Here is a 24,101-nt window from a genome sequence, read left to right on the forward strand (position 1 = left end):
TTATGGTAAGGTTTTTATTCATATTTTAGAGATTACGCTATATGTGAAAATACATTATCAATCTGTTACTCTTTAATGAATTCAAAGTACATCAACTGTATATTATCTCCTTGAAAATTGCTTATCAAATTTTTTTACTTAACTGAATATAATTATAAGTTAATCATCAGAATTATATTAGAGTATGTAAATACCTGTTGCTTTATTTTATGTTGCATTTGAATGTAGGTTTTCAGTTTGTTTTGTTTTGCTTTGGTCTTTTTGATAGTAGAGAGTATTTTATTGTTAGAGTTACAGATTTTTTTATCTGGCCAACTTGCCAGATAATTGTAGAACTCAAGAATTCATACAAATACCCACCATAAACTTGTTAAAGCCTCATGTCCATCATTTTATAGTAAGTTCTCAATGAAGGCTTGGGTAAGAGGATATAAAGAAATAGAGTAACATCATTTGGTGATAATTATTTTTTCTCTTTATATCATGTATCTCAGGGACTAGAACTAGAGGAAAGGAAAGGTAAATGCAGACCTCAAAATTTGAGACTAGCCAACTTCGATTGTTTTTCTGTGTTCAGGCTTTCTAATTTTGTATGACCTAGTCTCTACTTGGATTCTACTCTTCAAAATGCCACCTGGAAGCTTACAAATATTCATGTTTTACAAGATGGGGAAGTTTAAAAAACAGGGCAGTGATAGGGAACCTTTAGTGTATGCAGTGTAGTATGTCTCCATAAAACTACTACTTTATCAGGCATACTCTTCTAGAAATGCGTGAATAGGCTTTTTGTTCAGTTGCTGTTTCATGTGTAATACTTTGCTTCTAAGAGCCTTCAGCATATTGCGTGTTGTTGAGGGTTTTAAAAATTTTAATGCTTCTAATAAAATAGACCTGAAAAATAATATTGGCTTTTTCTAAGCAACATGTAAGACACAGAGATATATCAAAATATTGGACAGAGAATGCTAATTTAAATTGAAGAACTGAGGATCTGATTAGTGCCAATTTGCATGTATTACAATAACTACTGGGTATATATTGTTATAATTCAAATCTATCAATTAAAAAGGTTTTTTAAACCTAATTGGGTAGTTTGAGATTTGACATACAGAGAAGTAAAACAAGGTTCCTGGTTTAGTATGCATTATAATATATCAGACATCAAATATGGATGGTACGCTCTGTGCCTCAAATGTTCAGGGATTAACACTCCTGTAGGGCTAGTAGTTTTCAACTAGGTCAATCTGTAGTTGTTTGAAGACCATTCAAGAAGCTTTTTGTTTTTTGGGTTTTTTTGAGACAGGAGACAGACTCTCGCTATGTTGCCTGTGAGGTGGTCTCTAATTCCTGGGCTCAAGCAATCCTCCCACCTCAGTCTCCTAAGTAGCTGGGATTATAGGTATAAGCCAACATGCCCGGCTTCAAGAGATTTTTCACTCGTCTCTTATTTACAATATAAAAGATTACTGTACTATTTATCCATTCTTTCAATTATTTTGGGCACCTACTATATACCATACTCTAGGCCCTAGGGATATAGCTGTGAACAAGGACAACATCCTTGTCCTTAGAGCTTTTATTCTCATGTGTAAGCATACGCTAACTTTATTTAAAAATAATTAATTAAGATACTTTTCATAGATAATGAATATTATAGAAAAAATAAAATTGGGTGATGGGATAGAAAATAGCTGGGGGGTTGAGTGGAATAGGGGTTATTTAAATAAGGCAATCAAGGAAAGCCACTTTGAGGTGGTGCGATATATGAGCTAAGATATGAATGATGAAAAGAACCAGCTATGTGAAGATGCAAGCTAAGAGCATTTCAGGGAGAGGAAAAAGCTAATGACCAAAAGTATAAACTAGCTGGTAGTAATCAAAGAACAGAAGGAAAGCTATGATGTAATAAGAAAAGGGGAGAATTATATAAAATGAGGTCAGAGGTGTAGGCAGGGGCTGGATCAGGTAAGAAAGCCCTTTAGGCCCATGACAGGAAGTTTGAATTTTAATTATAATAGGAAGACTTTATAGAGTTTTAAGTAGTCTGATGTGATTTACTAATCAAAAAAGCTGCAGAATTACTTAGCTATTATGGTTAAGGGTCACTTCCAAGCAGCTCAAAGGAAAAGATGAGTTTGTTGCCATTGTTATTTATTCACATACCCTTTTTGATGTTCATGAAATAACTTTTATAGTTTTCATAAAGTTATGTTTTCACATAATGATATAAGTGATTGAATTCTTAACAACAACTATTTTTTAAAGGAACCCAATTTTTATCTTTGCATTTCAGATTTTATATATGGTATAACAATGCATGATTTTTCTATTAAATTATCTTTTTAATTTGAAATTGCTTTTTGATAAAGGTCATATTGGGACCTAGAGTAATAAACTCATTTCCCTTTTCTAATTCTCTACTCCTATGGCCCTTCCTCCTGCACTCCTCCACTACAAAGGAAAAAAAACATTAATGGAGATTTATCATAATGGTAAAGGAAGAGAAGGAGAAATTGGCTGAGCTGCTGTCCGCTATGTAGGTGCTGACAAGCCCCAAATACATTTAAGCACTACACCTGGCTTTAGCCAGTGGCATGGACTGGGTAGTGATAGTTGTCTGTTTACATCTTAACTTTTACTCTACTTCTCTGTCTCTCCTTTCTCTCTCTTTCTCTCTGGTTCTTGGAATTTGTCTCTCTTCATACTGTTGGTGTAGCTCTTTCCCTCTGTCTTTGTGACTCTCCCTCTTTTGCTGACTATGTAGCTGAAGGTCATCTCTCCCTTTATGGCTTTGTGAACCCCGTCTCTCCCCCTGCCCCCCTGCCCCCGCCATTCTCTCATTCCCTCTCATTTCTTTCTCTTTCTCTGTTTTTGATTCTCTGTCTCATTCTTTGGCTGTTATCATCCTTTTCTTTTCTCCACTTCCATATCTCTTCTACTTCCCTTGTTGTTCTTTCACTTCTCTCCTTTCTTCCACACTTCTGTTCCTTTTGTCCTTTTTCTTCTTTCTTTCTTTCTTTCTTTCTTTTCACTTTCCCAGAATGAGTAGGGAGCTACATCCGAACTGGAGGGGAGAGACAGAGAAGGCCCCACCTTCTAAGCACTTTTTCCTTGTATTGTCTTATTTCCCCCTTTATAAATATATGAGACTTTTGGAGACATTTACTACCTGCAAAAAGAAATACTGTGATTTGCAAATTATTTGAAATTTTCACCCTAGAGAGGTACATGGATAGTGGAAAGATCATGGACTTATTATAGATACAAGCTTAGATCTTTAATCTTCTTTTTTAACTGTATGACCTCAAGCAAGTTATTTAACCTCAGTGAGTGTCCTCATCTTATAAAGTGAAAATAATACCTTTTTAAATTTGTTTCGAAAGGTAATTGCAAATACCTACATTAAGCAACAGGAGAACACAATTATTTATGTTCATCATTTTATTAAAGTTCTTTTACTCCTTTTTTTTTTTTTTTTTTTTTTTTTTTCAGCATGTTATTGGGGTACAGATGATTAGGTTAGAATTATTATTCTTAACTGATTCTGTATTAATTGTGAAGACTATATTTCTGAGTCACATCTGCTATGCAGGTACTGAGTTGTAAGGATCTTGGAGCAAAATGTTGTCCTCAGTTACAGTGGGTCTTATTTCAGTCTTGTGTGTTCATTTGCATATGTATGTGTATATGTAGTTGGTAATGATTTTTGTTATGTAACTTGCCTTTTCTAACAGCCTATAGCATTAATATCATCCATAATATTACTATTCTCATTACATAGTTTCTGACAATTATGTAATTCTTTAAATGATGTATTGATATATAATTATTCCTTCAATGAGAAATTTCTTTAGTCATTTATAATCTATTTTTAATGGTGGAAATTTAAAACTGTATTACTCCAAGGAAGTTTCTAAAGGCTGTATTTATATTATTATATTTGGTCATTAAAGTCTATGTAATTTTTAAAAAATTTTATTGATTTTAATAGTAATGAATACACATTAAAAATTACATTGTACATCATAAATATATACAATTTTACTTGCCAATAAAAAAATACATATTTAAAAAATAGTAATACATGCACATTATAGAAACATTAGTTTGGAAATGATAAAGTATAACAAAGAAAATTAAAATAACCTTACAGTGTTGGTGAATTTACTTCTTTTTGGAATAAACACACTAATATCCAACATATTTATGTATAACACAAATCATGTTTTATAATTTTATATCCTATTTTTCATTTGTGTGCATTATATCGTGAATATCTTTCTGTCTTTAAAATTATTCAAAAACATAATTGTAACTGAATATATAATCTCCCATTGTATGGCTATACCGTAAAATATCAACCAACATGCAGTTGTTATACTACAGGTTGTTTATAATTTTTCAAAATTATACACAATGCTGGAATGAACATCTTTATAACTAAGTCTAATCTTTGATAACATCTTTATTTTAAGATTGATTCTTTGAAGTAAGATTGCTAAATCCAAAGGCTTAGTATCAACATTTTAAGTATTTTTTTATACCTAGAAGTAATTGATATAGAATACTTCCAGAGAAATTTTAACCAATTGATTTTATGTAATTTATATTTCAGATACGGTTCTTCATAGCCTGTGCTTTATTTTTAATATATATGGTCATTTCTGTGGATGCCTTTTAGACTGACTCATGGAGTGTAGCGAATTCTCCCTAATAGTTGAATATCATATGTCTAAGATTTAGAAAACAATAAAAACACATAATACATAAATGATGCAGCATTGAATTAGAAAGTACTCCAAAGCTTAGTACATCCCAAGGATCAACATTATGAACTTGCCTGTCATTGTACTATAAATTTATAGATATGCTAGTTGATGGGATTTCTATCATAAATATATGTAAAATATTAGGTCAGTGCATAGCAATTAGTGCTATATAAGTGTTAATAACTATTGTTGCTACTATACCACTACTAATACTATTACTGTTGTTTTATAATACATTATAACAGAGTTTGTGATATAAAGAATGTATCTGAGGAAGTTATGAAACTTTCTCCCTATTCTTTTTGTTTTTCTTTTGAAACAGGGTCTTGCTCTGTCTCCCAGCCTGCGGTACAGTGGCATGATCATAGCTCACTGCAAGCTCCAACTCCAGGGCTCAAGTGATCCTTCCACCTCAGCCTCCCAAGTAGTTGGGACTATAGGCACGTGCCCCCACACCCAGCTAATTTTTAAATTTTTTGTAGAGACAGAGTCTCACCATGTTCTCCAGGCTGGTCTTGATCTCCTGGGCTCAAGTGATCCTCCAACCTTGGCCTCTCAAAATACTGGAATTATAGGCATGAGCCACCATGCCCAAACTTTTATTTATTTACTTACTTACTTATTTATTTTTTAAATCATGGTCTGGCTGTGTTGCCCTAGACCTAGAATATGGTCTGTCTTAATTAATGTTTTATGTACATTTGGAAAAAATTTGCATTTTCCAGTTTTGGGGTTTGGTGTTCTATAAATTTCAATTAAGTGTTAAGTCGATTAATAGTGTTACTCAGATGTTCTATATTCTTACTGATACTTTTGTCTACATTTTCTGTCAGTTTCTGAGAGAGAAGTGTTAACATGTCAAACTATAATTTGTCTCCTTCTTCTGTTAGTTGGATCACTTTTTGCTTCACTCATTTTGAAGCTCTATTGTCATGTGCATAAACATTGAAAATTGTGTGTTCTTCTTGAGTTGATGCTTTATCCTTATGTGGTGTCCCTTTTTCCTACTGCTATTCCTTGTTCTAAGGTCTACTTTGATGATTCTATATAACTGCTTTCTGGTGTCTCTTCTCGTAAGGAAACTAATCCCATCATGAGGGCCTTGCCCTTATCTCATCTAATCCTAAATATCTCCCAAAGGCACTATTTTCAAATACCATCACATTGGGGATTAGGGATTCAACATATGAATTTGAAGGACACAAGCATTCAGTCTATAACAGACCTTTTCGTTGGATGTACAATTCTAGGTTGAAGGTTTATATTTTAGCATTTCTAAGATGTCATTCCAGTTTCATTTTTTAAAAATCATGGTAAAATATTGTGGGAATCAAAGGCTCCTGTGCCCACAAAGGTTCGCTGAAAAATCACACACATAAGGCATGCTGATTAATAGAAGAAAAAAGGTACAGATTTATTTAAGGTGTATACAAGGGAACCCTCACAATGAAGATTCAACTCCTCAATGAGGTACAGAGGTTTTTAAAGAATGGAAGCTTGAAAACAGAAAAACAGGTTTTGGGAGGGAGAAGGGAAAAGGCTTGACTGGCTAGAAAAGGTGGTCTTAATATGTAAATGTAAACCTTACAGGTAGCTGCCCTCAGAGAGACTAGGTGGTAAATGTTTTTTTCAGACCTTTAAAGATGTCAGACTCTCAGTAAATTTTTCCTAGATTTGATAAGGATAGACCTGGCTGTATTAACGCAAGTTATCTGCAGATGTAATCCCCTGCCCCCTACCCCATGATAGCTTTGCAGTGTTACTTCTATCTGTGAGACTCATGGCAGCCATCTCAAAATATGTCAAAGAAATGTATTTTGGGGTAAATATTTCTAACTTCCTTCAATGTACATAACACAAAATTTATCATCTTAAATATTTTTAAGTGTACAATTCAGTGGCATTAGCCACATTCATAATTTTGTGCATCACCACAATCCATTTCCAGAACTTTTTCATCATCCCAAAGAGACATTCTGTACCCATTAAAAAATAACTCTCCATTATGCTCTTCCCCATTCCCTGATAACCTCTAGTATACTTTCTGTCTCTATGAATTTGCCTACTCGAGGTACCTCATATAAGCAGAATTGTATAATATTTGTCCATTTGTGACTGGCTTATATTGTTACCAAAAGTTCAGCACTTGTCCCCAAAGTCGCATCAGAAGAACAAGGACAAGTGGTTTGAGGAGAAGGAAAGAGGAGTTTATTAATTTGCTGGCAAACAAGGAGGCTGGCAGACTCCTGTCTCAAAGTACTAGTGTCCTCCTCCTGAGCAGAAGTAGAGCTTTTAAAGGTTCTGATCAATCCCATCTTTGGCTAAGACAATCCTGTGACCCCTGCTCAGACAATTACCTTGAGCCATCTCCTGTGGTTCCAAGAACAAAAGACATTTCCCCTGCCCCTCCCAACCACTGGCCTGAGGCAGGTATGGAGGTCCTAGTTCTCAAAAAAGAGCAGGGATGTTTTAAAGAGCCGTAAAATATTTTTGCCATTTCTTCAAGCCATTTCTTATATTATAATATCACTTGGCATAATGTTTTCAAGATTCATCCATGTTATAGCATGTGTCAAAATTTCATTTTTTTAAGGCTATATATAATATTCCATTGTTTTTGTTTACCCATTCATCTATCTGGATGGAAATTTGGGTTGCTTCTGCCTTTTGGCTGTTGTAAATAATGCTGCTATGCACATGAATGTCCAAATGTCTGTTCAAGTCCCTGCTTCTAATTTTTTGAATTAAAAAAGTAGAATTGTTGGATCATGTGGTTATTCTATGTTTAACTTTTTGAAGAACAGACATACTATTTTCCACACTGGCTATACTATTTTATATTACCACAGTGATGCACAAGAGTTCCACTTTCTCACCAACATTTCTTATTTTCCATTGTTTAAATAATAGCCATCTTAATTGTTATAAAACGTTATCTCAGTGTGTTTTTTATTTGCATGTTCTTAATGACTAGTGATGTTGGACATCTTTTCATGTGCTTGTTGGCCATTTGTATATCTTTGGAGAAATGTCTCTTCCAAGTTCTTTGCCCAGTTCGAATTGGGTTGTTTGGTTTTTTTGTTGTGTTGTAAGAGTTTCCTGTATATTTTGCATATTAATCCTCTATCAGATAGATGTCCTTTGATACACAAAATTTTTAATTTTGATGAAGTCTACTTTATCTGTATTTTAATTTTGTTGCATATGCTTTTGTTATTTCTTAGTGAGGAGCCAAGAAATCTTCACCAAATTCAATGTCAGGAAAATTTCCCCTTATGTTTTATTCTAAAAGTTTTATAGTTTTAGCTGTTATGTTTAGGTCTTTGATCTATTTTGAGTTAACTATCGTATATGGTGTGTGGTAAGGATTCAACTCCATTCTTTCACATTTGGATATCCAGTTTTCCTGGAACTATTTGTTCATGCTTTCGCCATTGAATGGTCTTGGCACTTATATTAAAAACTTATTGACTGTATAGGTGAAGGTTTATTTCTGAGTTCTCTCTTCTATTACATTGGTTTGTCAGTTATTCTGTGACAGTACCATGCTGTTTTAATTACTGTAGCTTTGTAGTAAGTTTTGATATCAGGATGTGCAAGTCCTCCAACTTTGTTATTTTTCAGGATTGTTTTGAAACAAAAACTTCATATGAATTTTAGGGTGGATTTTTTTATTTCTGCTAAACATGTCATTGGAATTTTGATAGGGATTACACTGAATCTGGAGATTGTTTTGAGTAATGTTATTATCTCAACAATATTAAGACTTCTAGTTCATGACCTCAGGATGTCTTCCCATTTATTTATCTCTTTAATTTCTTTCAACAGTGTTTTATAGTTTCTGCATACAAATTTTTCTCCTTTTTGGTTAAGTTTATTCCTAAGTATTTTATTCTTTTCTATGCTATTGTAAATGGAATTGTTTTGTAATTTCCTTATAGATTATTGATTGTTCTTGTATCAAAGCCAACTGATTTTTGTGTATTGATTTTATATCCTGCCACTTTTCTAAATTTGTTTATTTGCTCTAACAGGTTTTTTTTGTGCATTCTTTAGGGTTTCCTACATAATAGATCATGTTATCTGGGAACAGAGACACTTGTACTATTCTTTTCATTTTGGATGCCTTTTATTCTTTTTCTTGCCTGATTGCTCTGGCTAGAATTTCTAATACTGCATTAAATAGAGGTAGCAAAAGTAAACATCATTGTCTTCTTCCTTAGAGGGAAAGCTTTCAGTCTTTTCCATTTTCTTTTATCATCATTATGTGTGTACATAATGTATCTTTCTTAAGACTGCTTTTAAATTTTTAATTTTATCTTTAAATTTTAGAAACTCAATTATTCTGTGTTCCTATGTGGTTTGCTTTACATTTATCTTGGTTGATTCGTTAAGATTCTTGGTTTAGTAAGATTTGGGGGTTTTTTGGTTGGTATTTTTCATCAATTTTGGAAGTTGTCTAGTTTTTTTTTTAAAAAAAATCTGCTTCAATCTCTCTTCTCCTTCTGAAACTCTAACACTTATATTGTACTGCTTATTATTGCCCAACCAGTCACTTAGGCCAAATTTATTTTATTTCCAGTCTTTTTCTTCTATATGGTTCAATTTGGTTATTTTCTATTGCTCTATTGCTCTATCCTCAAGTTTAATGATCTTCTGTAGTGTTCAATTTTCTATTAATCCCATATACTGTTTATCATTTTAGATATTATATATATTTTGCCTTTTATGAAAACTGTCAATATGTTTCTCAGTTCTAACATTTCTATTTGGTTCTTTTCTATAGTTTCCATTTCTCTGCTGAAATTCCCCATCTGTTCATTTTGTCCATCTTTTTTCTTGAAATCTTTAAACATATTTATAGTAGCTATTTAAAACCTTCACTAATTTGTACGTCAGTATTGTTTCAGGGTCTATTTCTATTGAAATAGTTATTGTGTTGAGGTCAGATTTCCCTGTGTATGTGTACATTTAGTGATAATCATATAATTGATGTTCTGATTGCTTTGCTATTAGGAGTCTAGATTTTGTTGTCTTTCTTTATAGACATTTAGGTGTTGTTTCAGCAGTTACTGCCTGATCAACTTGATCCTTTTAGTGATTATTATTACATATCGTATGTGTGATTGTACAATTGCTCTGCTTCTAAGATTTGACATTTCTTGTGTCTCAGTTGAATGCCTGGAGTGTTTAGCAAAGTCTCTCCACTGTGGCTTGCTAGAACTTACCATTACCTGTCCTACTTCACAGAGTCTCATTTTACAGAAAGACCATGCAGATTTCTGAAGTTCCTTTTTTGCTTAACGCCTTCTCTTCAAAACTCTGCCTCACAGGCCGGGCGCGGTGGCTCACGCCTGTAATCCTAGCACTCTGGGAGGCCGAGGCGGGCAGATTGTTTGAGCTCAGGAGTTCGAAACCAGCCTGAGCAAGAGCGAGACCCCGTCTCTACTAAAAATAGAAAGAAATTAATCGGACAACTAAAAATATATAGAAAAAATTAGCCGGGCATGGTGGCGCATGCCTGTAGTCCCAGCTAATCGGGAGGCTGAGGCAGAAGGATCGCTTGAGTACAGGAGTGTGAGATTGCTGTGAGCTAGGCTGACGCCACGGCACTCACTCTAGTCCGGGCAAAAGAGTGAGACTCTGTCTCAAAAAAAAAAAAAAAAAAAACTCTGCCTCACAAATGTCAGTCACTTGCCTCAGCACCTCTGAACTGCAGTCCCTACCTTTTCTGTTCAGTGATGCTGTTGTGTTCTGCTTAGGCTTCACCTCTCTACACCATAGTCTGACATGTGTCCCCGGCATAAAGCTGAGACAATTGTAGGAGTACATCTTGAGTTTTCCTTTCGGGGATCACAGTACTACATTGTGACAATTCTTTTGTAAAATTATTTTGTAAAAATGTCTTCCTTAACGAATCTTTACTTTTTTAACCAACCTTTAACAACTTTCTCAGTTATCGATGCTCTCAATTCTCTTTATAAAACATACTTACTAACATCCTTTACATGCTTACATATATGACTGACTTAAGGCTTCATTTTAGTATACTGCCAAACTTTAGCTCTCAGTTATTGAGTTATGTTTTACCAAGACTCAGAGTGCTTATTTCCATACCTGTCTCTGCCATTATACTTGACATTATAATTACATAATTGAATCAGTTGAATTAATTGAATATTATAATCTGATGCTATATGAGGACAAAAGAGTTCTTCTGTAACAGTTCTATTGAATATTTTGAGAAGATGATAAAGGTGAATTTCTAATGATGGGGTTCAAGACACAACCCCAGAGTATGGCTCCTTGGCATACTAAATATTTTATGAAAAAAGCAAAAGCAAGAAAGTCACTCTGATCTTCCCTCTGCCTGTCTCTCATGAAGTAGGTTATAAAACCTAAGAAGGATTTTTGACTTTTGTCTGAAGCAGGTCATAAGATCCTTATGTGAAAGATGCCCTTCCTGTGTCTGGAGGAAAGAAATATCCTTGTCTCCGAAGGTGAAGGATCACAGAGAAGAATCTGAACAAAAAGCCTTGTTAAATTTCCCTAGTTTATTACATTAAATCATACCCTTTTTGCCCTATTTTATTTCTCCACAGGTTTAAATGTTTCTTTGGGTCTTCATTTCCTTATGAAGACTCTTATGTCACATAAAACTTATATTAAATAAATTGGTATGCTTTTCTCATGCTTATCTGTCTTCTATTATAGGGGGCCTCAGCCATGAACCTAAGATGGGTAGAGGAAAAGATATTTTTTTCTCTCCCTATACTAATAATTTCTATTAAAGTAGGTAGAGGTAAGACCTTATAAAAGATTGTGATATTAAAGGAAATCATAAAATCCTAGACATATTTTGGACTCAGATTATTTTACAAACATGTTTATATTCTCACCTAGCATTTATAAAACTGAAACTATAGACTAGGCTTGGTGGCTCATGCCTATAATCCTAGCACTTTGGGAGGTTGAGGCAGGAGGATTGCTTGAGACCAGGAGTTCGAGACCAGCCTGAGCAAGAGTGAGACCCCATCTCTACAAAAAATAGAAAAATTAGCCGGGTAGGATGGTGCATGCCTGTAGTCCCAGCTGTTTGTGAGGCTGAGGCAGGAGGTTGCTCAAGCACAGGAGTTTGAGGTTGTAGTGGGCTATGATGATGCCACTGCACTCTTGCCCAGGTGACAGAGAAAGACCTTGTCTCAAAAAAAAAAAAAAGCTGAAACCATAAATTGTAGATGATGTATTTCTTGCTAGTTTATAGAAGAAACAACACTTAAGATTCTAATCACTGGAACTATACCTAAAGAAAGGGCATTTCCCTACATCAGAAGATTATTAAAAGAATGCATGTGTATACTTTTTGCATTATAATGTTTAAAGTGTGTTTATATGTGCACACATGCATGTTTTTATTACTTAGTGTTTCCCTTTTTTCCCAAATATATTCAAGTAACTGACCTGCTACCAGTTCCTAATAACAGAAAACTTCTATTGCGTAGTTTAACTTTTATTCCTATGCTAAATTAACAAGGAATTAACTTATACTTTTTTTTTTTTTTTTTTTGGAGACAGAGTCTCACTCTTTTGCCCGGGCTAGAGTGAGTGCCGTGGCATCAGCCTAGCTCACAGCAACCTCAAACTCCTGGGCTCAAGCGATCCTTCTGCCTCAGCCTCCCAAGTAGCTGGGACTACAGGCATGCGCCACCATGCCTGGCTAATTTTTTCTATATATATTTTTAGTTGTCCGATTAATTTCCTTCTATTTTTTTAGTAGAGACGGGGTCTTGCTCTTGCTCAGGCTGGTTTCGAACTCCTGAGCTCAAACAATCTGCCCGCCTCGGCCTCCCAGAGTGCTAGGATTACAAGCGTGAGCCACCGTGCCCCGCCTTAACTTATATTTTTTAAATATGTCTTCTTGCAATCTAGTTTTACTTTTATACCATTGCCTCATTCAGCTTTTATTTTTTCAGTTTCCGTTTCAGATGTAATCAATTTCATTTATTACTTAAACTATCACTTGATGTTAAGAAATTTATTTATGTTCTGTCCCTTTGGTCTGATGTTTATTCAACAATTATTTCATATTTAGTTCTCTGCTGCCAAGCCTTTTGTTTCCATAACTCTTAATATATGTTGTGTGTTTGTCAGCATTTTAATTTATTACCAGGTGATGAAGAGTAATATTTGATTAAGAAATAATAGATTGGTTCTTTTGAAAACGTAATGTTATATAAGTTCCAAATAACTTGTGGCCAAACTTTTTCCCCCCTTTTATTACAGCTTCTGAAAATCTACCAGGTGTCCTGAGATAGCCACATGACTTAATGATTTAAAAATCAAAAAAGTTCTGGGTTAAAAAGCAAAAAAATAAGCCATTTTAGCTATTAAAAAGTTATTTTAAATAAGTTATTATTAAATATTATATTTTTGTAAGTATTAAAAATGTATTACTTTAATGTTCAGAATACCTCAGTTAAGCATACTGGTTTTCATTGAGGCAGTATTGATCATTCATTTATTTGTTAAGTATAATGTTTTTTAACAACTTCACTTTCAGTTGTTACAAAGTTAGTAGAAAACAAAGATTGTTTTAAGTGTTTCTTTATAAAAATGAAAAAAGTATTCCAGTAGATTTTCCTGATTTTGGGGGGGAGTTTATTTTTATATCATTTTTCTAAAATTGTATTCGTCATAAAGTAGCTTCTTGTTAGACTTGATTTGGCTACGACATATGTCAAATCAGGTGCTACCGTAGGGGAAAAAAAGTAATATCTTTTCCTTACCTAAAAATTACAAGGTTCATGGCTGACATCCATATAACAAAAGACAGATTAACATGAGAAAAACATGACAATTTTTTTTTAACCAAAATTTTATGTGACATGAGAGCCTTCAGAAATAAAGACCAGGGAAAACTGTGTATTCTTTTGTTTGGGTTTGATGAAGAATGGACAGTCCTGTAGAAATGTGACTAGACAAAAATGGGGTGTGATCTAATGGTAATAAACTGGGGGAAACTTAGCAAACCTGTTTGTTCAGATTCTTCTTGGTCTCTGGGTATAGAGCAGGACCCCTCCGGAATGAGAGTCTTACGATCTCTTATGAGCACCTTTCTGGTGAGGTAGGTCATAGAAATTTTTTATGACCATGCTCCATTGGAGAGAGGCAGGAAAAGGTCAGAGAGTGACTTCCAAAGTGCCATATTTTGAGCCCCAATCCTACAAACTATGACTTCATTAAGTAAAAATCTGAAAATATTTGCCATTCCTATACAATTACAAAGAGATTGCACATCTGTGCAATTGAGATTGAGCAGTTCATTAGATTTTAGGTGAATGTTTCCTTTGCATGCCTATTTCTTCTGGTAGTAGCAGCTCTTACAAAGCAGTGTGCCAGTTGGATCAATTTTGAGAAAATTTTGATAATTTTTTTGGTTTTACATGTCAAAAATCAAATTCATCCTCTCCTTTCTAGTTTTGTATGGAATAACACACACTAAATAAAGTCAAGCCAATTAATATATACCTGTTTCTCTGTGCCTTGAAGAGTATAAAGGGAAATTGGCCTACTTATAGTATTAACACATTGTTGGTAGCAATGTAAAATTTTACCTCTCTTTTGGAAAATAATTAGATAACATTGCAGAGACTGTGGAAATTCCTTCAACCTTTGACTCACTTAACTCTAGTCTCAGTGATGAACTTTAAAAGAATTAAGTTACTGAGGGCTGAGTACAGTGGCTCATGCCTGTAATCCTAGCATTTTGGGAGGCTGAGGTGGGAGGATCATGAACCCAGGAGTTGGACACCAGACTGGGCAATAGCAAGACCTCATCTTTACAAAAAAATTTTAAAATGAGCTGGGTGTGATGGTGCACACCTGCAGTCCCAGGTAGTCAAGAGGTTAAGGCAGGAGGATCTCTTGAGCCCAGGAGTTAGAGATCGCAGTGAGCTATAATGATGCCACTGCATCCTAGCTCGGGCAACAGAGTGAGACCCTGTCTCAAAAAAAAAAAAAAAAAATTACTGAGAATTTCATTGTAGTAATCTATACTTAAAAAGCAATAATAATAAAACAATTTAGGCCAGGCGCGGTGGCTCACGCCTGTAATCCTAGCACTCTGGGAGGCCGAGGCAGGCAGATTGAGCTCAGGAGTTCGAGACCTGCCTGAGCAAGAGCAAGACCCTGTCTCTACTAAAAATAGAAGAAATTATCTGGACAACTAAAATATATAGAAAAAAATTAGCCAGGCATGGTGGCACATGCCTGTAGTCCCAGCTGCTCGGGAGGCTGAAGCAGAAGGATCACTTGAGCCCAGGAGTTTGAAGTTGCTGTGAGTTAGGCTGACGCCACGGCACTCTAGCCTAGGCAACAGATTAAGACTCTGTCTCAAAAAATAAAAAATAAATAAATAAGACAATTTAATTTTTCAACATAAAGGAACAAGCTAAGAAATTATGGCACATTAACTTAATAGATTATTAATGAGGCTCACTAAAACAAGATATATGAAGACTTGGTAACTACATAGGAAAAAAGGGATGTTATGTTACATAAAAATAATGCAAAATAACTATTGTGTAAAATGGATATGTATACGGATAATTGTTGGTAGGTAATACAAATTAAAAAACGGTTACTATGGTGTTAAGCATATGGGTATATGTTTTTAAATTTCCTTTTAATATTATTGTAATGTCTTAACAGTGTCATTTTAAAATTTTAAGTATCTTGAAGGAATCATTTTCTGCCTCCTTGGTCAGGTATTTTCTGATAACTTAACCAATGTTGTATTTGACAGTATCATTATTTCGTTATATCCACCCCTTCCTACATGGGTACACAGATTATAGATTTCTTAAATTAAGGAATAAAATCTTATCCTTATATCCTTTGCCACCCCTAGGATAGTTAATTTGGCATAGTAGAATCTTTTCATTTGAGTTGAAACACAGGTAAATGATATCTTGTTTCTTTACTTTCATGAATGTCCTAGTTATTTAACATATATTGTACTCAAGTGTTTTTGACATATACAAGAAATGGAGTATTCAGCCCTTTTTATTAAAAGAAAAGTTAGGTTTTTCTCTCCTCCATACTTAAAGCAACTTACTCTAGTTATAAAACTCTTTGTAGAATATTTTAATTACTAACTCATATTTTTTAAAGAAGATATCAATAGGATATTTTTCTGCATCCTGACACCAACTTCCTGTTAGTTGTTCACTCAGTCCTTTTAAAAAATGTTCAACAGTAATTTTCATGAAAAAAGAGATCATGTCTGCACTGTTGAACATTGTGTCCAGTGTCTAACACATAGTAGGTGCTAAAAAATATGTTGAATAAATGAGAAACATTCTTTTTGTTTCCCAAGGTAAAAACTTTACCTACATTATTTAGTCGTCATTGTACCATAGTAAGCTGATTTTATAGATGATGAAACAGGAGAAGTCTAATAATTTGCCCAAAATTGAGAGTTGGGATTCCAACCCACTTTTGACTCACCGCTTTGCTTTTAGACATTGCTCTACTCAATCCAGGATGTAGGAGTAATAAAAATAGTTTGAGATTGAAAAATGTGTCTCTAATTCTTAGTTTTTTACTTTTTATATGATTAGCAGCATCATTTGCATCATCTATTCCTATCATGTTGCCTCGGGCATTTCATTTAAAACTGCACTTTGTAGCCAGGCATGGTGGTGCCCACCTGTAGTCCCAGCTACTGGGGAGGCTGAGCCTGAAGGGTTGCTTGAACCCAGGGGTTTGCAGTTGCAGTGAGGTATGATCAGGCTGCTGTACTCTAGCCCAGGGAACAGTGTAAGACCCTGTCTCAAAAAAAAAATAAAAATTGAAAGATTAAACTACACTTTGGTTCCATGATATCTTTGCCCAGTATGCAAAATGTATAACAACATGTTGCATTCCAACACTTGATTCATTACTTAGTTGGACTCCTACATCAATTCATTGCTTTAATGTTTGTTAACAAACAAAAATTGTCTCTACTGGCACAACTCATATTTTTACATTTTTTATTATATCTGAATCCCTGTGGCCACTAACTTTTTAGAAGTCTTTAAAGTTCTTCCATGGACAGTGAACAGATATGATTGTGTTATTTGCCAACTCTGCATTTTTTAACCTGTAAAATTTATTTCGTAAAATGTCCTTAATTATTTATGAGACCTTTAATGAGTTTCTTGTTTTAAGAATCTATGGATTACTTGAAAGGAAGTTTTTATTAACAGATTTAAGATTTTTAATATCTTCCATGGTTGAAGTAGACTGTAAACACAATCATCAAATTTCGATCAGTTTTAGCTCTAAAATATATTTAAACATCTGATTGGTAACAGCCTGGAATAGAGCAAGTTTCTATAAGCAATATTTTTACTTAATGTTCTAATATGTGCTCTACTACAGCTTTTCAACGTTGATCCATAATAACTACCAGAAAGCTTGTAAAGATTTTGGCTTTTCTGTATATGCTGAGAGATCTAGCAAAAATTCATCCAAAAGTGAAAAAACCTTTCATTTAATTGTCTTTATGACAAGTATAAACTGTTAAGGTTAAGTGGGTGGGGCAACCGGAAGTAATTACTAAGGCCAGTGGCATTTTTGTGGTTTAATAAAGGCAGAAGCTAATTATTCAGTTTTTATTTAAGTGAAATGGTGCCAAAAAGGAGGTTCCTGCAGAGCAGCTGCACTCCTTCACTGTTACCCTAATTTACCAAAGACACAACTGTCACAAACAAAACTTTTAAACTTGATATATAGCCACAAAAGTAAGGAGGCTTTTGTTTGGAGTGCATGCAGAAGAACTCCTTTATACAAATCAACCGGCAGATGACGGACAATGATGAAAATTTGATTCTTTGAAGTCATAATAGTCATTGAAATGTGTGAAATTCTGGTATTGAAAAGAGAGCGGCCAGCAAGACTCTAAATCCTGGGTGGTTGCAAGAAGCTTGCTGGGAGGTTTTTCTGCATTTTGACACTAACTTCCCATTGCTTGTTCCCTGCTTCCTTTGTTTGAAAAAAAAAGTTGAATTCACAAAAGATAAATGGGGACAGTTGATAACCGAATCATACAGTTTTTATATGGAAAACTAATATTTTATAATGGAAATTGATATTTGAAAGAGTAGAGTGCATATACATATATAGGCATATACCTTCATAATGATTTTTAAAATTCTTCATTTAACTAGACTTGTGAAACGGAAGGTCTGCTATCATCTCCTCCAAAATATAAAGTTGTGAAAGAGATGGTGTTGAAAGAGTGAACTTTGGAATTATGACATGCATCTTTTCAGTACAAATTTTGATTTGAATGGCTTTAATCTGTGAATTATGATTGATTTTTAAATTACCATTTCTTAAAATAGCATTTGTACATGAAGTTGTGTTTCTGAAACTATTGGGATAGTGACATTATTCCTAATAGAAATATAGGCTTCATGCTTTTACCCAACTGTTTAAAAATTAAAAGTTTTAAAATTCAGTAAATCTGTGTGTATTTACTTACAGGGTAACTTGTTTTATTAGAATTTGTAGATAGTTATTAACTGGTGAGTGTTGAGGTTCTTCCTTCAGGTGCCGACTGGAAGGCTTTTCATAACTTATATGATTTTGCTTTTTTGTAATCATAGAAAATTTAAGAATCATTACTTATAAATTATTTGTCTCTTTTACCAATAAAATGAAAAATCTGTAAAAGGTAATATTGACATCATCAAAGCATTTCTATCTTTTATAAGTAGGTTTAAAAAGTCATAGGTGATGCATATTGCAACACAGAAGTAGAAATCTATAGAGAATATCATTAGTTCAGTATAGTTTAAATGGTTTGCCAATGTTTTTATTTTTTTGTGAAAGTTGAGTTAGGTAGCTCAGTGAGAACTTAGAGGGAAAGCAAAGCATTGAAGATACAAGTAGAGTTCAACATAGTGCCTCATAGTTCTTTTCAAGTGTTACTTGTTTTAATGGAATCTTAGAGTGGGAGCTTTAGCCCATTGAAATGTGGCTTAAAGAACAGGTTCTTCTGTCACTAGCTGAAGCTGTGTGGATGAAATGATAACAATAGAGTGTTGTGATGCATTTTAAAAGTGTGAGAAATCAGGTTGTCTAGACTGTGAGAGTGTGCCTACAGGGACTAGGAATTTTAGAGCTTCTGTGCCCTTTAGGTGTCAAGTATGTGAGAGGTGCCAAGCCTCTCTATTCTGTCTTAGGCAGCAGCTCAACTGGGCACAGTACCTTACATGTCTTCTGCAGGCAAAAACAGTGATTCTGTGTCAGGACAACTTAGGCTTCCAAATTCAGAACTTTAAGTTGAGGGAAGATAGCAAAAAATAATTGCCGTAATTTGAAAAGACATGGAAGATTGGTAGTTATTAGTTCAAAATGTAACGAGCTTAGCAACATTTTGTAGCTTATTTTAAGGAAGTTTCCATCCTAAAATTCATTCTGAGCTGAGTCACTTCAAGTTCTTAAGTAGAGGCATATGCTTTAGAAAGTCATTAAAACTTAAATTCAGACCTTTAAAATTATGTGCCAATTGCACTCATTTTGTTTTTACTTTAACCTAGATGTAAAGAAACTTTAAAAAAAATAAATGTAGGCACATATTAGAAGTGCATATTTGTGTAAATATTTATATGGATGATTTTGATAGTTTCTCTAAACAGACTATGACAGAGTAGCCACACCTAATTATTGGTGCAGGTGGAAAGTCATTGTGTTAAAAAGAGGATTGGTTACCAACTAAAATAACTTTAAAGACTTATTTTTTTATCTTGTGGGTAAAGGAACTAGTTGAATCAAAAATACGCTTAGTGTTTTTCCCAGTACATATTGCAGCACTAAGTAGTTATACTAATTTTTTGGTTTGTAGCATTGATAGACTACAAATAAACATTAGCTTTCACTAGAGGATATATTATAATGAAGTGAAAATTCAAAAAATGGGTTAAATTTTCTAGTTTTCACAAGTTTGCTATAATCATTTTCATGTTAACTCTTTGTGGTTTTTAACCAGCTATTCAAATTTTTCTTTAGTGAACCACGATTTTAAAATGCTTCATTAATAAGAATGATATGGTTGACCCTAATAGCATTTTACTTTGATGAGATAAAGTATTTTACCATTACTAAATGCAAACTTAAACTCTAAGTTACTTTATTATTTTGTGTCCTGACTGCCACCATGTTTTGATAAATATATCTAATCTGGGACATCAGAATTCTGTGCATTTGCCAACTGAGCATCTGTTACTGGATAAAAGCATAGTAAAAGAGAGTTAAGGAAGTTACCATTGTTTTCATCTGACATTTCTGCAAAAATTTTGCAACTTTTATGGCTTACCTTTGCAGAATAGATTTGATTACATCATTCTCTTCAGTAGGTTTCACCAAAGGGAGATAAATCAAAATGCCAGTTAAAGTTGTTAATTGATTTTAGTTGTTTATAAAAAGTTTCAGGCCTCCTTCTGAAGGGAATACCTTGTGGTAAGCAGTTTGACACAGAAACCACTGGTAATAGATTTTTTTCTATTTAAAACTTAGTTTCTTTTTATATCCTCTTTTTATTATTCCCCTTACATTTTTTTCTCCTCTGACTAGTTACATCTGCTCACAAAATAAGAATGTATGGCCAGGCGCGGTGGCTCATGTCTGTAATCCTGGCACTCTGGGAGGCCAAGGCAGGTGGATCATTTGAGCTCAGGAGTTCCAGACCAGCCTGAGCAAGAGGGAGACCCTGTCTCTACTAAAAAAAAATACAAAGAAATTAGCTGGACAACTAAAAAATATATATATATATATAAAAATTAGCCGGGCATGGCGGCGCATGCCTGTAGTCCCAGCTACTTGGGAGGCTGAGGCAGAAGGATCGCTCAAGCCCAGGAGTTTGAGGTTGCTGTGAGCTAGGCTGACGCCACGGCACTCACTTTAGCCCGGGCAATAAAGCGAGACTCTGTCTCAGGAAAAAAAAAAAGAATATTAACTACATGCTCTTCTACCAGCAAAAAAAGCTCTTCAGAAATTACCAGTGCTTTGTTGGACAAAGGGGCCTAAAATTTTTTCTTATGACTCCCTATCACCAATTCCCAAATATACCATTTACAGATATCTAATAGTAGTTTATGTGGTAAAATACCAGTGTAGTAGTGAAGTAAGCCAGAAAACATATTTCAATTTATAAACAAATCTGAACAGAGTTGCATGAATATAGGGAACAACAAAAGCACATTAGTGAGTATGTAGGCTGTTTGAAACATGTTTGTTTCTTTTTCTGTAGGATATCACTACTTTAACTGGCGTTCCAGAAGAACATATCAAAACTAGAAAAGTCAGGATCTTTGTTCCTGCTCGCAATAACATGCAGTCTGGAGTAAACAACACAAAGAAGTGGAAGATGGAATTTGATACCAGGGAGCGATGGGAAAATCCTTTGATGGGTTGGGCATCAACGTGAGTACTTTGGTTTAACATGAATATTGTTTTCAGCTCTATTTTTCTGTGTAGATTTTTCTTTTAAATATATTGATTTTCAGACTCCTGTACAATATGGTTATGACACTACTTTTTGAGAGTGTTAGGTATCACTGTGCTCAAAGACATAGATTCTACATATTACATATATATATATCTTTATGTACATATAAATGTGACTCACAACAATACACCATAGAAACAATCTTTTTCAAAGTACTATTTATTGGATTAAAATGACTGGCATTGTTAGCACTATTAGTATACATAGCATACCCAAGCTATGTATACAGTGGCTCCCTCTTTATCCGTGGTTTCACTTTCTGCAGTTTCAGTTATCGCAGGTACAGTGCAAGATACTTTGAGAGAGAGAGACCACACTCACATAACTTTTATTACAGTATGTTGTTATAATTCTATTTTATTATTAGTTATTGTTAATCTCTTACTGTGCCTGATTTACAAATTAAACTTTATCATAGGCATATATGTAGAGGAAAAAAATAGTATATATAGAGTTCGGTACTATTTGTGGTTTTAGGCATCCACTGCAGGTCTTGGAACTTACCCCTGTAGATAAGGGGGTCTACTCTATTAGTGTAAGATAATGTGTAAATGGTGTTAAGAATTTAATTACCCTTTGTTTTTAAATTGAAATAAAACTTTATAATATATATTTTTTGATTGTAAGGAGGGTGGTAACTAGGTGAGTTTAGAAATTAGCTGATTTGAGGGAAACTTATAAGTTTTTGAGATCTTGTGATTAATAAATTACTTTTTACAGTGCATTGGATTAAATTCTTATAGCACCAGTGAAGTCAGTGACCTAAATTTCCATGATGGAATAAGTCCTAACTGTTAAATAGCAGAGCTGCCTCTAGTTAAATAAAAGAAGCTGCCACTAGAGAAAACATTAGCCAGATAAGGTAGAAAATTGTCATTGTTATTGAAACTCCTAGGACATTGTATGTGTCCAGTCTCCAACTTAAGGTAGTTATCAGTTCAAATCATCTGTTTGTAAAAAAGTAGAATATTTTACTTTCCTGTCACTTACCTGAGAGAGTTTTTGTTAAAAAATATCTACTATGTTACAATTTAAATAGAATTATATTTTATTAGGCAAATGATATGTAGGTACAGTTTTTTATGTATTTTGATGTCCTTTAGATTTTATGTTTCATATAATATGGAATATTTTATAAATCACATGCTTCTAGAGACTAAAGGAATTTATAAGGAAAAACTTTATCCATATCCTGTGATTGAAATATTATTCTTATTCTATAGAGTCACATGAAATTTTAACATGTTTATCTGTACCCCAGACTCACTGTAATAATACATTCCCAGGAACATTCAGTAGTAAATCATTTTTTGAGTATTTGTGCCTTGTATAGTGTTAATTGTTTCTGGGTAAAACACTTTATATAAGAATATAAGTTCGAGTGGTATAGAGGAGAAAAAGTAATATCTTTTCCTCAATCCATCACAAGACTTGTGTCTGAGGCACCTATAACAAAGGATAGATTAACAAGAGAATAAATATACAAATTCATTTATACATTTTGCATGTCAGAATGAAGACCCATACAAACAGGGAAACCTGTGTATTTTTATGCTTAGGTTTGGTGAAGAGTGGACAGTTATGCAGAAGGATGATTGGACAAAGGGGGTATGATCTAATGATAATAAACTGGGGGTGGGGGGATTAGCTAGGCCTGTTTGTTCAGATTCTTGTCTGTGTCCCAGTGTCTTCAGACATAAGGACATTGCTTTCCTCTGGGAATAGGGTGGGTACCTCTGGAATGAGGGTGCTTAGGACCTACCTCATAAGAAAGTCAAAGAGTTCTGTTATGTCCTGCTTCAGGGGAGAAGGGCAGGAGAAGGACAAAGAGACCTTCCTGCTTCTGCTGTTTTCCCAAATGCCCAGGTGCCATATCTTGGGGTAGCGGGTCCTAAACCCCATTGTTTAGATTAAAAAGTTTTACTTTTCTGTGCTTGACAGAGGTTCACACAGTCGTCATTATAGCACTGCTTAGTCTAGAAATAGCATAAACAATTTTTGAAATACTTAGTAATTATTTAATACCCTGCTGCTTTAAAAGCAAACTATAACCTACTATTGTGCATGAATATGGAAATGCTTGTATTACATATTGATTGAAAATGAGATATGCTACATGTTTGGGGGGTAAAGATCTTTTCAGAATCTAGTTTTTCCAAAGTAAAAAGTTCTTTTGAAATGGTAGACTTGTCTGCAGTTGGTTTGTCTGAGGCGTGGTTTTGGATCTTTAGTTAAAAAAAAAAAATATTTCTCTTTGTTCTGATATTAAGAAACATTCACTAGCATGAAAAAATACAATAAGAAAAATATTATGACTTTAAAAATTAGATTATTTTATCTGATTAGAATAGGGACTCTCTTTGCCATGTTTGCTGATACTAGAATCAGGGTTATATTTTATTTTTTCTCTTTTAGCATTTTAATGACATAAAAAGTATGTAATATTAATTATTGATTGGATTCTGAGTTCTGAGTTCTTTTTTGTGAAATATTGCATTCTGAGTTCTTTTTGTGAAATATTTTAAACCTTTTATAAACTTGGAATTGTAAGCTGAAGGTGGCTCATGATCATCTAAGAAAAGTTTATCATTTAACTAAGAAATAAACGTATGTCAAAGATAAATTAATGGCTTGACCATAGTTTGGGTTCTCAGTCTGTTTATATTTCATTTTATGATTATGTATCTAATATTAATGTGGATAGTGTAGGAAAAATATTTAAAACCTGGCTAGATATATCTATGTGGATTTGTATTTTTTTTTAAATTGAGAGA

The 24,101-nt window shown here is 34.0% G+C and overlaps 1 protein-coding gene across 1 annotated transcript in view; it reads left to right on the forward strand.

Moving 5' to 3' along the window:
* NDUFS4 (NADH dehydrogenase (ubiquinone) Fe-S protein 4, 18kDa (NADH-coenzyme Q reductase)) overlaps positions 1-24,101 on the forward strand; it is a 133,471-nt gene that overhangs the window by 68,773 nt on the left and 40,597 nt on the right. The window contains exon 3 of the mRNA XM_012655302.1: positions 21,070-21,242. Coding sequence (XP_012510756.1) covers positions 21,070-21,242 — 173 coding nt within the window. The remainder of the gene's footprint in view (positions 1-21,069; positions 21,243-24,101) is intronic.

Source organism: Propithecus coquereli, unplaced genomic scaffold, assembly GCF_000956105.1.
Source record: "Propithecus coquereli isolate 6110/MARCELLA unplaced genomic scaffold, Pcoq_1.0 Scaffold47, whole genome shotgun sequence".
Taxonomy (NCBI): domain Eukaryota; kingdom Metazoa; phylum Chordata; class Mammalia; order Primates; family Indriidae; genus Propithecus; species Propithecus coquereli.